Source organism: Microtus ochrogaster, chromosome 18 (genome assembly GCF_000317375.1).
Source record: "Microtus ochrogaster isolate Prairie Vole_2 chromosome 18, MicOch1.0, whole genome shotgun sequence".
In the NCBI taxonomy this organism is placed as follows: domain Eukaryota; kingdom Metazoa; phylum Chordata; class Mammalia; order Rodentia; family Cricetidae; genus Microtus; species Microtus ochrogaster.
In genome coordinates, this window is record NC_022020.1 from 39,462,890 (window position 1) to 39,478,898 (window position 16,009).

The window sequence follows — 16,009 nt, forward strand, 5'->3', positions numbered from 1 at the left end:
AAAGAAAGAAAGAAAGAAAGAAAGAAAGAAAGAAAGAAAGAAAAGCAGCCTGAGGGCCTGGAGGGATGGCTCAGCAGTGTGGAACATTTTTGCTCCCGCACAAATAGAACAGAGTTCCATTTGTAAGAGCCACATAGTTGCTCACAACCATCCATAGATACAGTTCCAGGAGATCTGATATCCTCTTTTGACCTCTGACACCCAAGTACACACGGACATATATACAAGCAAAACACCCATACACATAAAATAAAAATAAATAAATCTAAAAAACTAAAAAAAAGAAAGAAAACCAGAAAGATAATGAATATGCAAAGATATGACCAACTAGAAAGGCCTGGAGAGTGTGCTCACTCTTGAAGGTGATAAGGGAAAAACTGTCAACAGAGTAGGGACAGCAGATGGCATGAGGAGAGAGCAAGCAGAAGCAGGACTGAAAAATAACTTAATTTGGGCATACAAATTTAGCTAGGAGCCTTGGAAAGGAGTCATAGAGTTATAGGGATGTTTTAAGAAGTTTAGCTCTCCAGCCTAAGAAAGAAACAGTGGATTGGATAGAGGTCGAGGTTTCTTTAAACAGTAGGAGCTTTGAGATTAAATTTGAATGACCAAAATAATAATTCAGTGGAGAGAAGGGGTGGACCGAGGTGATAGGAGAAGATAAAGATGCTGTGGAGGAGACAGGCTTCAGGACCTAGGATCACCAGTGTGTAGAAAGAGGACTTTCTAAGAGGGGGTGCTTCCTCATTCCAGGAGGATGTTGGATGAAAAACAAACAAGCAAACAAAACATAAACCAAAAAACAAAGAACTGGCAAACTTATCCACCGATGGTAGGAAGGTGGGGGGGGGGGACTGCAATCTGCTTGTATGTTTTCTCAAATGCCAGGCAGGCTTAGCTTGTTATTCAGTCCACAAGCAAGAGAGGAACGGCTAGCTCTGAGAGTCTTAGTGCTTGACTCCTCGTGCCTTCTGTTAAACTGAGCTCCTGAAGGCAAGACCAAGGCTCACACAACCGTTCACCTCTGTCCTCCCTAAATCCAAGAGTGACGTGGGATGGTTTGGAAATGGTAGAGGCCTATGGTTCTCACACTTAATCACCTTGGATGGCTCGAGCTCACCTGCTCAGCAGGGCTGATGTCATGAAAGCCAGCCCGACCTCATAAAGTGCCCTTTGATGATGCTGCCAGCTGGGCTACTTAATGGCCAACTCGACGTGACATTCGATCATCTTTCCTTGGGGCCAACCATGCCCGAATACCAGGGCAGCATCCTAGGATCCCGTGGCTCTCAGGTGTACAATGAACAACAATAAGGTAACACTCCTAGCTCTTTCCTTCACTCTTGACTCTGAAAGCTAACCCAGGTGGACCTGTGGATGGGTATGAAGTGAGTGAAATCCTGGGGTAAGGGGAGAGTTACACACTTTTAACACCAAACTTACTATATAAATGTTTCGTATAAAATGCTAAGGATAACACCTACCTACCCAAATGGTAACAACATATAGCTTAAAAACTAAGAAGTCTGCCTCAGATCATACCAGAAGTTAGTAATACTGATAGACATTAATAACCCTTCCAGGATCTCACACTGGGCCACCTGTATTTTTGTTTGCTGTTTCTTTGGAAGGACAAATGCCGATTATTTGTCACTTCTGTGGATAGGATCACATATTCATAAGGCAAAGGCTATTTAAAATAAGTCATAAAAGTCAGTAAAACTATACAATGGCTATATTTCTTAAAACTGTGTCTGTTTTGGGCTGTTGAGAAGACTCGGGGTAAAGATGCTGCTGCCAAGCCTGGAGTTGTGTCTCTAAGACCCACCTGGTTAAAAGAGAATCAGTTTCTACAAGTTGACTTCTGGCATGGATATATATGCCTGGATATATATGATAAATCAATCAATAAAACCCAATAATAAGTATAATAAAAGTGTTAGCCAATCTTATGTCTTCATAAGCCTGCTTCTTCCCATTATTCCATTTTCTTACCTCCAACCCCTGATGCACACATCTGTATTTCCTAGAAATATACACTAAAGACTTTATGATTTGGAACATGATTCCTACAAATCCAAATCCCAGCATCAGCTCTAACTCCTTCCCTGCATTAAAAAAAAAAAAACACATCAAATGTAGTTCACCATATCTTGGCATGAGTCCTTCATGAACAGGTGTATCACTGTTCTATATGAGGCACAAATCCTGCTTTATGATTGTGCAGGGAGCATCCAGAGAAATTTACTTGAGCCTTCATTGTTTGTTTACCATTTGTGATGTATAAGCAGTACTTCTCCCTTCCTGTATCTTTTTATAGCCTTGACCAGTATATACTCTCTACCGTATGATGTACAAGTTGTCAAAGGCTCAGTACAGGAATTCAATACATTTCTAATAGTCATGTCCAATTATCTGCCTCTGGTGCAATGATCCCGGTTGTAGAGTCTCCAAGGGCCACACACATCTTGATCAGAGAGCACAAAAACAGAAATGTGTTGCTCCCGACTTCAGGACTGAGGAAGATAGAGGCTCCAGGGGGAACAAGGACGAGTCACCCTCATGACTGGAAAATTTTAAAGCAGCTTGCCTCTTAAAATTGGAATTGTTTCTGGCCTATCTGACATGATAGCCTTTTAAACATGAAAATCCACTTCCGAGCACATTCCTGAGCTGGGAACTTTTGCATCTAACACATAGTCAATTCATCTTGGGAAACAACTTCCTGCCCTAAACTCAGGGGGCACCATCCACACTTTTCATTGCTCCCACAGTGGTCCCTGGATGAGTTGATTGACCCTCTTGCCTGTGGGTTTCCTTCAGTGTTTCTTTCTTGCTTGATTTAACTCTGTGATCTAGAAGTCAGCTGACCATAAGAGTGAAGCCTGTTGTCCAACTGATGAGCGCAGAAACCGAACATCCAAACATCCTCTACTAATTTTATTCCATGAAAGTCCTTTTTTTTTGGCAAGGATATGTTCAGAAAATTAATATCCTCTAAGGCATCAATGGCAGTGGCAGGGTCTTTTTTTTTTTTAAATCTCAAATAAGAAAAGAAAAAATGAAATAGGAAAAAATGTTTTCAAGAAACTATTCCTTGGCTGGGGAGATGGTCCAGGTAGCAAAGTGCTTGACTTGCCAGCATGAGGACGTAATTTGATATCCCAAACCCACACTTTTTTTAAAAAAAAAAAAAACCCACATGTGGTGATTCAGATTTATTATCCCATCATGGGGGAGACACAAAGAGGTGAATCCCTGGAATTCATTGTGGTCAGCCAACCTACAACGATCAGATTGAGAAATTCTCTGCACTGCAATGGGAAAAGCAAGAAAGTCTCTTGAGGGTGGAATCCCATGCTGCAGAGAAGTCTGCATTTTGCAAAGAAACAAATTCATTTAAAGGAAAAGACAAAGATCAAGGTGATCTCTGCTCCTCAGAAAGAACCTGTTTGAGGAAGTTCTCCCTGGGGCCAGGACACTGAGGCTGATGTATCTACAGTCCCAGAGGGAGCAGGCTACATCTTGAGCTCGTATAAGAACTTGGCGGTGTTGTACACACGGTGAGATTTCAAGATTGCTATGAAAGCAGAACAGGAGCAGAAATGGGGGATTTGCTTGTTTCTCTCAAAGCCAAAGACTGACTGACTTAGTGGCCAAGCAGGCTGCTTATTGATTACAGATGGTTGAATCAGATAGAGTTGAATTAGGATCCCAGATGCACAACCAAGTCATGGTTTTCAGGTTTGTTACTGAATTTGCCCCTTATGTAGCAGTTTCTTGTGCCCAAGGATGGCTTCAAACCTTCCATTATATTTCACTGCAATTGAGGTCATGTTTCAGGTTACATTCAGTGTAGGCTGCCCAGTGATTAAGACTGGAAGCTGTACTAATTTATGGATATTGTGATAATATATTTAGGGGGCAGTTTAATACTAAGTCTACTTTACAAAATAATAGTGGGTCCACCCTTAGGAACTATGAGGACTCCCACCCAGCCCCAGCCGTGGATTATTGGCCAGATTTACACTACCAGGCACAAGTTTCCTCCTGAGCAGGCATTAAGTTCAATAACAAAGTGTTTGGCCACCCCTATAACATTCATGCCATTATTGCACTCAGAGATAATTTTAGGGGACTCATCGTTGCTTTAGTTTTTATTGATTTCACCACCAGAGATTCAGTGTTTTGAATCGGTGACTTTTAGGAGAATCTAGGTAAAAACCAAACTCACTGGACAAGTAGCAAAGCTCTCTTGGCCACTGACATGTTAAAGCTCATGTCCTAGAAATTAAACATAAAGGGAATTACTCTTCCTAGAGGGATCAAGGAAGGAGGAAACAGGCTGCGTAGAGTCACACTTCAAATGCTTTCAGGGACACAAAAAGTCTAGCAGTCTAGAGAGCTTTCTGGCCTGGAACCCAGTTCCCAAAATAATCAGTCTGAGCTCACATATATCAGTGGGCAGAGAAAACATTGCCCCCACTCAGCAGAAGCCCCTGGTTGCTTGCCTTCTCCTGTTTCTTGAATAGTTTCATCTGTCTTTAGCTAGGCACAGGAGAATTGGGTTTCCACCCACCTGATACTTGCTCAAGAATATTTCCCAAGTAAAGTGGGTTAAGTGTGATTATTCCCACTGCTTAGGGCCAGTTCTTGGTGCTGTGCCCTGTCCTGGGCCCGACACACTAACAGCAACTTCCAGAGTGACAGCATTTACACTGCCACTGAGTCACTGAGAGATGCCCAGGCTTTTCCTCCTTATATGTCCCTCGGTGCAGGTCTCATCTGAATCAGTCACAGCTGTGCCTCGGGCAGATGACTCTGCTTTGTTTCTGCTCAAAATACATTGGCACCGTCAATATTTAGAATACCATTGTCTTACTGGCTTTTGTGAAATTGAGAAATAGTTGATTAAACCCAGATAGTCGTAGACTAGCTGGGGCTGTTACTAGCCAGGCTCCATCTGAGAGACAAGATACACACAGATAGAGGGGGACACACTCTCAATCCAGTTTTGAGACATGTCATGTCTATCTCTTTTATGGTCACCACTGTTTGGAATTTAAACATTTATACTTGTATCATTGCAGATCGATAATTACAACCATATGATTGGCTAACACCTGAAAGTAGGCGTGTCTTTTGCTAATTTGCTGGGAGTTGTGACTTAGGCCAATGTTCTACTTCCTTTTTAGGATGCTTTTTCATTTCTGGTTCCCTTGGTTCTCCCTGATTTTTAGATTAATGAATAATCTCAACTGAGCACATAGAATGGGGTTATTTTGATCCAGGGATGTTATTTATGATACACAGGGATGGAAAAGCTCTCTGTTTTTAGGAATATTTCCAAATAACATAAATCATGTTGGGGGAAAAATCAGGTATTTAATCTGAATACAGATTTAGTAATAAGAATATAAAATTTACACCATGATGTGGTTTCTTTGGCACAAGTCTCACCAAAATGATCTCCTTATAAAGAACAGACAAAATGCTTCAGTGAGAAGCAGTAAATCTAGGCCTGGTGACGGAGCTTGGCAGGTGAAAGATGCTGACCACCAGGCCTGACCACCTGAGTTCTGTCCCTGGGACCCGCACGGTGGAAGAAGAAAATCAACTCCCATAAGCTTTCATTTGACCTCCACGCACCGTGGCACGGCATATGCACACAGTGTGGACTCACAGCTCACAGGAGGCGCTCTCTCTCTCTCTCTCTCTCTCTCTCTCTCTCTTCCTTTTCCTCTCTCCCCCTTTCTCTCTCACACACACACACACACACACACACACACACACACAAACACACATGAGTAGGGTTCTCTGTAATACCCTGTAATACTTCCCCCTGCCTTTTCGCCCTGTAAATGTTCACTTGTGGTCACTGTGAAGCTGGTGTAAGAAGTTAACAGGTAGAATGATTTTGCTCTTTATTAAAACCACGACTACAGACATCCATTTTGATTTTTTCAGTGCTTCTTCATTGAGATTCATGTAACGTTGCTCTTATTTTTTCCCCATTGGAACAATGTCTTCATCTTGTAGATGCTCTTGGAAACACATACATTCCACCATGGTTTCCCTCGCACTGAGCCATGCCGAGACCATCAAGAGATGCTTAGCCCCCTCTCTGGGCTCTCTGAAATGACTACTTATTCCCCCTTCTAGCAACGATTCTCTTAATCTTTCCCACCAAACCATTTCTCTTGTCTTTTTCCTCTTATCTTCATGGTGTTGTCAGAACTGTTAATTTTCATTATAAAAATGAACCAATGGGGGCAAGTTATGTCTATACTGAGAAAAAAAATCCTAAATGTCTACTTGCTTTCTGTGTTCACCAGATTCGCCCTAACCCATCCAATACCAGGTGCTCTCAGTGGAGAAAAACAGAAAACACATGAACAAAAAGAAAGGAGGCTGCATGGAAAATGATATTAGAATCCCACCAGTGGCCAGTAAAGTGATTGAAAACATATGAAGGGCTCGTGGATTCACGTTAGAAACACACCGGAGAGCTTTCCCTAAAGCATCTCTGTCTATAGTCAGCCTGAATTGTCTGTCTATATTCCCCATGAAAGAACCAGAGGAGAGCCATAATGAGCCAATAGACACACCTATGTAGCAAATATTTTTTATTCTTGTGAAGTGCTTCACTCTGGATAGCACTCATGCAGAACCAGAGATTTGCTTTTTTAAAAGGCAGCTCTACGAAAGCTATCTGAGATGTTGACAGGAAAACTAGATCTAATCCTTTGCTCTCTACCGAGTTCAGACTTGTGGGTGGTTCTTTGCCTTTGATTTCACAGCAGCTGGTTGGCCCTGGCAGGCTTCATGTGGATAGGGTGGCTGCCCTCCTATAACCTCTAGGGCGGCCTCCCACTGTTCCTGTCCGCTCTGCTGTGCCACGTCATCCAATACTGTCTGTCAAGCATTCAGCAAGGAGGGCATGCTGCTGACTCTGTCAAGATAGGGTCGTCCCTTCCTGGCCATGCTCTTCAGCTCCCCACCAAGCCATTTCTGCCTGCAAACACCTAAGAAAGAATTCAGCTAGTAAATCCTTGCTAATCAGGCTAATGATGTTGACCACAAGTCACAGGTTGCTCAATGAAATTTCCGACTAACATTCATGAAGTTAATGAAAAACAAAGTTATCTTATATCATCGTTCAGACCCACCTGGGAGCATTTTCTCCTCAGCCATAGTCGGCTTGCCTATACCTCCCGATTGTATGGCTTAGCAGGAAGGTGCTTAAACCTAAGAGTATGGAATACGTTTCAGGTCAGCTGAAGTTCAACCCTGAATACAGAGCATAGGCGAAGCTCTCAAAAGAGTAATATCCCCTTTTATGGTGGTAATTTTCTCCCATGTTTTTTGCAGTTGTCTGCAGGGTGTTTTTGGGAACTCTGGGTCAGCCTGTTTGCTCATGACTTTCCCTTACAGAGGAACATTTATGACAATTTGATGTGAATGTCTTCACTTAGGAACTATGCCACTTAGCTTGCCTGTTAGACGTGGTTAAATGCTGGATTTCCGTAAGGTTCCATACAAAATCTTAATAAATGCATCCTCCTCAAAGTAAAATGAACAACTTCGTATTTTTCAGCTGAAAAACCCACCTTTAATGAACCTTCCAAATGAATTAACATGGAAAGAAAGCATAGGGAACTTCGAGGCGTCTCGAAAAGTATGGCTTCTGCTTTATACTTTCTTGTGTGTCTTGAATTCCCTGCTTTCTAAGTTACTTCGCATGGGCTGTATGATTCTGCATGGCATGAAAACATGACAAACATGCACCGGTTATTTCGATAAGTACAGTCTGTTGGTATCGTTTACAAGTGAATAAAAATATTACACCTCAAATAAAATCCACATTTCGGGAAAGCGCTCTGATTTCACTTTTAATTGGCCTCTTAATTTGCTGTTTAGTCTTCTAGGATCTATTTTGCTTCTGGTAGTCAGAAATCATAATGGTAGACATTTTTTTTGTGATCTTGTTTTGTGTTTTTCCCATTTCAGTAGACTGACCAAAAGCTGTGTTGATTCTAAAGTCAGGTTGATTCTAAAACATATATATTTTACCATGTTTTATTTCCTCAAAGGATAAAATACCATCCACGTGGTTTATTTCTATCTTTATTCCTCCTAGAGAACATATGGGAAAGGGGCCTTCAATGCTACCGGAATCTCTTGCAACTCTATTTATTAGGTCATTTTTGCTTTAATTGATATTTTTCCTAATTGAATCATTATCATACTCCCACAGTACCAAGTCCTATCATTTTAATACTTGATTTCCCAGAATCTGAATCTTTTCATCCCCTGATCATGTTACCTAGGAGACAAAGCTCATCTCTGAGGCTTCTATAAACTCTGACATTACATCCACCTTTATATAAGTGGTCTATTTTTTTTCTTTCCTTTCCTCTGAGCTCAATGTCTTCAATCCATGCTTGATCCCATTTCTCTGCCTGTGGAGGAAGACCCTGTTTTGTAATCCTGTCATATAAACTAGTCTTTCTTGACTCTATTTGCGCTCTTTTCTTTCTTCAAGCTTTTTGAAAGCATTCCCTTCCCGTAGCTCTAATTTTGAATGTCTAACAGTTGAGGTGTATGTGATTACCTTGTAGAGGAATCATAACAGTTCTGTCTTTCCACCCTTCCTGCTCCATCAGGGCTGACTGTGCACCAATCACTGACATATACCTAGTAGTGAAGATGACATCTTTTGCTCACCTTCCAATTCTTTTTGTAACATTTTACAGAGTGGTGACTCCACCTTGCTGGAAGCCAGGAAGGAGGATTTTCAAAATTCTGGACAGGTCTTTTCTCTCTGTGCCTCATTTCCTAAACTGAAAATTTGAACCTTTCTCTGTATTTTTACCTAGAGTTTTATATCGTCAATATTCTTATTATGGACATTCTACTTGTATTTTTTCTCCATACTCTAATCCTTTTATCTGAAATTTTCCTATGCAAAATATCTTTTTCTCTGTGAATAGTTCCCAAATCTATTAACATTGAATTGCAGGCCTGCATTTCCTGTTTTGCTGGGATCACTGAAGTGAAATTCTATGGATAGGTCTCCTCAGGTCCAGAACACAGTGTTTTCCTCTATCTTCAGTTAGTTATTGCTCATTTCTCCCTTTCTGTCCCTGGCTGTCATTTTGCAGAATAAAATATTGCCATTTCTGGTCCCATTATTTTCTTAGCTACAGAACAGTCATTTATTGGCTCTCAGTCATATTGGCCTGGTAGCCACAAACCGTGAGGCTAATATCCCTGATGCACAACTACAGTTTGGTCAATGCTGAATGACCTGGATCACAGTAAAATTCAGATCTCAGCATGGCTTTTTTTCTGGCTGTCCATGGCCCTGCAGCTTTTATCTATCTGACTGAAGCTTCCTACACTGAACATAAGGCATATCAGCTTTCTTTCTCTCAGTGGTTACACAGATTATTTTCCCCCATTCTTGCATGTTTGTGTTCATAGAAATGTGTTTCTCAGAATACAAACTCAAAGTTGGATGTTGTCTTTTTATCCAACCTGGAAAACGTATCTCTTTTACTTGTGTTCTAATTCTTATTTTTCTGGCTTTTGAGACAGAGTCTAGGTCTTTATCCTAGGCTGGACTCAACAGCATTATGGAGCCTGGACTGGCCTTGAACTCACGGCAACCTTCCTATTTCAGCCTCACAGTTACTAAGATTGGGTGTGAGCCACCTTGCCCAGCAATGTGTCTTTTAATTGTGTTGTTTAGTCTATTTATATTTACTGCAATTGTTGATTTTTCTGGGAAAGAAAAGACTTATTCGATATACTGCAAGAGGCAGCAGGGTAAGCGGCAATAAGAGTACTGCCCCTAGCCAGTTATTGTATTTGACTTTGACCTTATTTCTACATGTCTTCCTGTCTTAATGCTATTAATCACCACATTTTGGTGGGCTGATGTTTTTGTTTCTCTTTTATTACTCTTTCTTCTTTGGAGATGGCTTAATTTATCACATCTTGGGATGGTTGGCCATTTACCTATTGATTTTAGTTTCTCCCCATGTATACCTGTGTATAGAACTAGTGGCTACTATATACACTGAAATAAATACATTTGATTCATAACATAAATATTCAAAAACTGTTTCAAGAAAACTATAATCAAATTAATAATAACAATTTTGATTTTTGTTCTACAATGTTCTCTTCCTTCTTTCCTTCCTTCCTTCCTTCCTTTCTTCCTTCCTTCCTTCCTTCCTTCCTTTTTTTTTTTCAAGACAGGCTTTCTCTGTAGCTTTGGAACCTATCCTAGATCTCACTCTAAAAACCAGGCTGGCCTTGAACTCACAGAGATCTGCCTGCTTCTGCCTCCCAAGTGCTGGGATTGAAGGATCTGGCTCACATTGTGCTCTTGGTGACTATAATTTATTTTGTACATATTTACTATAATTCTGCGTTGGATATTTTGTCTCAAGCAGCCCCTTATCTGAGAGACTTAATATTCTATACAGCAAAGCTATGAATATTTCAAAACTTATTTTATTGGCTGACCTATTTGTGCTTTATAGTATCCTCATTGTTCCTTACAGAACTAGACTATTTTCTGTTATTTCCTTTTGTCATTTAAAACTCTTTGTAGATGGAGACTGTGCTTTGTTTCCCTGCTGCGAGGACCCGAATAATCTCACAGAAACTATATTAATTACAGCACTGTTTGCCAATAACTTAGAAATATTCCTAGCTAGCTCTTACATCTGAAATTAACCCATTCCTATTAATCTATGTATTACCATGGGGCTGTCATCTACAGGTTAGGTTCTGGTGTCTGTCTCCTTTAGCAGCTACATGGTGTCTCCTTGACTCTACCTACTCTCTCTCGCTTTATCTCTGTTTGGATTTCCTGCCTAGTTTTACTCTGCTAAGCCATTGGCAGAAACAGTTTTATTCATTATCCAATAAAAGCAACACATATGCATACAGAAGAATATCCCATATCAACTTCTCTCAAAAATTTTGACTCAATAAGTCTATAACTAATAAATTCTTAACTGTTCTTCTGGTCAAAGACACCTTTATTTCAAGTTTTGAAGACTATTTTTACTGGAGTGAAATTTCGAACTGACATTGTCTTATAGTAGGATATTTTGTTTTGTTTTGTTTTCTCTTATCATTCAAAAAAATGTTGGGTCATTATTTTGTGACTTCTGGGATTTTTGTTTGTTTTTGCTTTTTTTCCTCCTGCAGAGAATCCTTGGAAGGAAATAAATGAAAAAGAAGGAAGCCTGTATAGTATGCAATACATATGGCACACTTTTACTAAAAACGTCTGGAAAACTATATGAAATTAACCTTAGTGAATTATTTATTCACCCACTCTCATCTGTATTAGCTAATCCTGTTGTGATCAAATATCTGACAAGAAGCAATTTAATGGAGGGTTGATTTTGGCTAGGATTTGCAGGTACCTTCTTCAATGACACACCCAAGGGTGTGTCTCCTAGGTGATTCTAAATCCAGTGACGTTGACAATGAAGATTTATCAACCCAATACTGAAAAGTGTCGTTGTCACTTTCAAGCTGTGCCAGCCCACCCCGGCACACCCACTCCTACTTTTCCTATGACGAACAGCCATAGCAGCTTCAACACTGTTCGAAAGTCAAGTCCACCAGAGACACGATAATCTCTTAACTGTTTGTCCTTGGAAAATAAAAAAGCCACAAATTTCTAATATACAATGACGGACTATACAGTCCTGTTCCAAAAGGGAGAAACTGGAATAACAAGTGAAGACTGGGCCAAAGAAACACTAAAATAAGCAGGGCAAACCCCAATCACTACAGCTCTATGTCCCATCTTCTAGAGATTATTTGTGCTTACTTACCTAGCTTTTATTTATTTGTGTGTGTGTGTGTGTGTGTGTGTGTGTACCACAACGTGTATATGAGGGTCAGAGACAACTTGTAGGAGTTGCTCCTCTCCTTCCTAATATGTGGGTTCCAGGGATCTAACTCAAGTTCATCAGGCTTGGTGGAGAACCCTTGTATTCATTATGTCCTCTTGTCTCCCACTCTGAGACTCCTTATGTTGTCATATGAGATGCCAGACACAATCCAGATTTAGAGTGTCTTCCCTCCTTGGTAGAAATGCCTACAAAAAAACATTCTCAGAGGTGTGTCTCCTGGGTGATTCCAAATCCAGTCAAGCTGTCAATAAAGATCACAGTTAAGAGGTTGGGTATGTATCTGCCAACCTGAGCAGTAGTCTTGCCTGTAGGCACTCTTACTCCAGACTCAGAAGCAGAGGTGGAGGTACTTACAGTAGACGTGAGAGAATGTGCTTAGGCCTAAGTTACCTGCCCTCTGATGGCACTTTCATCCCCAGTTATGCTGGCACATTAGATCCTGATGTTACTGAGAGGAGAATTCTAGGCTCACTTCCTCTTGCATCTCCCAGCATTATAATTCAGATGTAAGGGTTAGAAAATCAATTCATCTTATAAACCACAATGAAAATGAAATTTCAGACAATACAATATGAAGACTTCTGGTTGGCCCTTTTTTTACTCCCTCCCAAGCTCAAATCCACTCACATAACAACACAGTTTGATGTCTTTACTGCCAAAGATGTCAAATTCACTAGAGTATTTAAAAGTGAGTTTTATTTTTTATTTGTGTGTGTGTGTGTGTGTGTGTGTGTGTGTGTGTGCAAACACACGTGCCTGTAGATGCCTGTGGAATCCAGAAGGTGTTGGATACACTGGAGTTATAGGCAGTTGCGACTTGCTGGGAACTGAATTTAGTTCCTCTGTAAGAACAAGAAGTACTCTTAACCACTAAGCTACCTCTCCAGCCCTGCTAGCTGGAATTAAAAATATTAATTTTCAATTAAAATGTCTACAACTATCCTTTATCTAATGGGTTTTATATCGTTTTCAGCCAACAATGATAAGGCGTCCACCAACAGTTGTTTGTTACATATGTGGTCGTGAATATGGGACCAAATCTATTAGCATCCATGAGCCACAGTGTCTGAAAAAATGGCATACTGAGAACAATTTGTTGTCTAAAGAACTAAGGAGACAAGAACCGAAAAAACCAGAGGTTAGAGCCATTTCTGGTAAGTTCTTACAAAAAAAAATCAGAAAATTAACCATATTTTCTTACTAGTTCTATCATCTGAAATCAGCAGCACTTACTGTCCTAAACGAAGTGGATTGGGTTTTTAAGAGACAGTCTGGAATCTCCGTCCAGTCTTGTTTTCAGAGGCTGAGACATAAAGACAGTATGTCCTGGCAACACCTTGGGAGAGGGACCCATGGGAATTTACCATGTTTTCCTAGAGTTATTTTTACATATTATCACACATAATATTTTTAAAATCATGACTCTTAAAGATGCTTGGAACTCTTCACAGCCTTGTTTTCGTTTATAAATGTGTCTTGATTTCCTCATGGCGCAGGAGTCCACAACTCAACTACTCACAGGGTCTGCTAGTCAGGTTACAAGGCTGCAGAAAAGTGTTTCCTTTACGAACAAAAATGAAAGTCGCCCTCACCCAGCCGCTGCTGTCATTAAGAAATTCAGCCCAAGATATTTGTGTTTTCCAATACATGCAAATGAAACTAGAAATCTAGACATCTGGATGGAATGTCCAGATTTTTTTCAACCAATAATTTATACATTTATAAAGTGCTGTGTAACCCAAGTGAACATGGAGCTGTTCTGTCTCATAGGAAGGTCACAGAGTGCTGTGTTTCCAAAGTATGAACAGAGTATGAACAATGTATGAAAGAAAAAATTTATATTATATAAATTATATATTATTACATATAATAATATATATTACATACTATTTTACTATTTTATATGTAATTTAAATACAAGGCAAGTATAATTTATATAGTTACATCACAATTATATATTATAATAGATATTAAATGTTATATATGTATGTACACATGTATGCATATAATAGCTATATTTATATATAATTACATATTTACATACTATATATTTCTATAAGTTTAATATACAATAATTATACCATAGTACATACATATAATGATCTATTATGGTAATATGTATAATTATATGTATATTTATGTTATGTAATAGACATTGTATGTTATATAGTATATCATATATGTGATGTTTTATGTTGTATGTGTAAATATATTTACATACTTGCCATGCAAGCTGTCTCAATAATTATATTTCTATCATTAATGTTTTTCTCATTTGATTTTCTCATTCCTTAACAGTTATCTTTTATTTTAAGAGAAACATTGTTCAAGTATTTTCCCTATGTAGCCAAAGCTACTGCTCAGGCTGCTTGGCATTGGCTAGGTTACAGCAACTCCTTAGTTTGTGATCCAAAAAGAGTATGACCTTCATAGAGTGAAATCTAGATTGTTATAATAAGTTCTCAATGCTATTGAAACCCAGCTATTCACAACTCTCAGCAAAAAGGGACTTTGTATAGAGGTTGAAAAAGAATTCAAAATGAGCATCTTGGGGCTTGAGAGATGGCTCAGAGGTAAGGAATACGGCTGCTCTTGACATAGGACCTGGGCTCTCTTCCCTTCACCCACATGGCTGCTCACAACCACCCACAACTCCAGTTCTATGTGTTCTGACACCCTCTTCTGACTTCCTGAGGCATCACAGACATGTGTGGTACATAGACGTACATGGAGGCAAAACACCATACACCTAAAATAAAATTTTTTAAAAAGGAAAAAGAAAGTCCCTTCCCACTGAAATAATAGTATTTGTTTCTAGAGAGACTATGTAATTCACTGCTTTCCTACAACTTCTCATACGGTATCCAAAGTAACTGTTCCCAACTGTATCATTTTCTTCTACTGATCTTTTTATCACATAGCTAGAAGTGAGAATAGCTTGAAATTCCCTGGAAGGGGCTGTCTCACTGCTTGCCACTGTTGACGGAGAGAAAGGGTAGATAGATCCTATCATTTCACTCACCTGCAGTTTTCCTCTCGGCTTCATTTTATCTCTGAAGGTGCCCTCTCCTCTAGGTAAATAGAATTGACTTCCTCTCCCACACACTCAGTGCAGTACTGGATCCACAGTCAAAGCCTTATGCAGAAGCATTGCGATGAGTCAGCTCTATCCTTTACAGGGTTTGCAAGGCACTCACAACACACATTGATGTGCTGGAGCAATGACTCAGCCAGTAAGCGCACATGCTGCTCTTAGGGTCCCTGAGTTCACTTCTCTGCACCCAAGTCTAGCAGCTCCCAGCTGCCTATAACTCCAGCTACGGGGCATCCGGTGTCTCTAACCCCCGAAGGAACCTGTATTCATGTGTACATATCCACACACAGATACATACACACACAATTAAGAGTAAAAGCAAATCTTTAAATATACATCCATAATACGTATAATAGCGAGACTTGTTTTATCTAAAGGTAAAATGCACGGGCTTGAAATCTCCATGGAAAGGAGGCACGCTAAGGATCGAAATGTTTGTTATGGCTGTGTGAGCCATTAAGATAGAAATCAAAATGAACATAGCCTAGTGTTTTAATAAAGTAGTACATTTTGAGTGCCCGGCCACATTCACGGGGTCTATTTTGGGAGATTCTAGGACATAGTCAATTTAATGTACTAAAGTCATTCTATTTAAATAAGGTTTATTAAAGTTAAAGCCCACATTGTTCCTCTAAAGCAAGGCCATATGCTTTTTCTCTTCATTACCCCACCAAAAGTGATTACACATTTCTCAGCTCTTTTTGCTTTCTTAAGGACACTTCTTTCCCTCAACTTGTTTGCGTTCTTTATTTTAATTAGTCAAAAAGAACATCTGAGTTTATGACCACGAAGAGACGATGTTTTTTAGGGTATAATTCATTTTAAATTCACTTTCAGTTTGTCAGTTCGGGCTCTGCAAACCTTCCAGCAAAGATTGTATAAGATGAAAACGCAAGCCGGGCGGTGGTGGCGCACGCCTTTAATCCCAGCACTCGGGAGGCAGAGGCAGGCGGATCTCTGTGAGTTC

The 16,009-nt window shown here is 39.9% G+C and overlaps 1 protein-coding gene across 2 annotated transcripts in view; it reads left to right on the forward strand.

The window, feature by feature from the left end:
* LOC101982397 (zinc finger protein 474) overlaps positions 1–16,009 on the forward strand; it is a 24,281-nt gene that overhangs the window by 7,498 nt on the left and 774 nt on the right. The window contains exons 1-2 of one of the 2 annotated variants that reach the window (XM_013349477.2): positions 252–1,315; positions 12,922–13,102. In XM_013349477.2, coding sequence (XP_013204931.1) covers positions 1,301–1,315; positions 12,922–13,102 — 196 coding nt within the window. In that variant the 5' untranslated portion in view covers positions 252–1,300. Of the gene's footprint in view, positions 1–251; positions 1,316–12,921; positions 13,103–16,009 lie in introns of those variants that run through there. The other variant, XM_005356101.3, reaches the window with a different exon arrangement.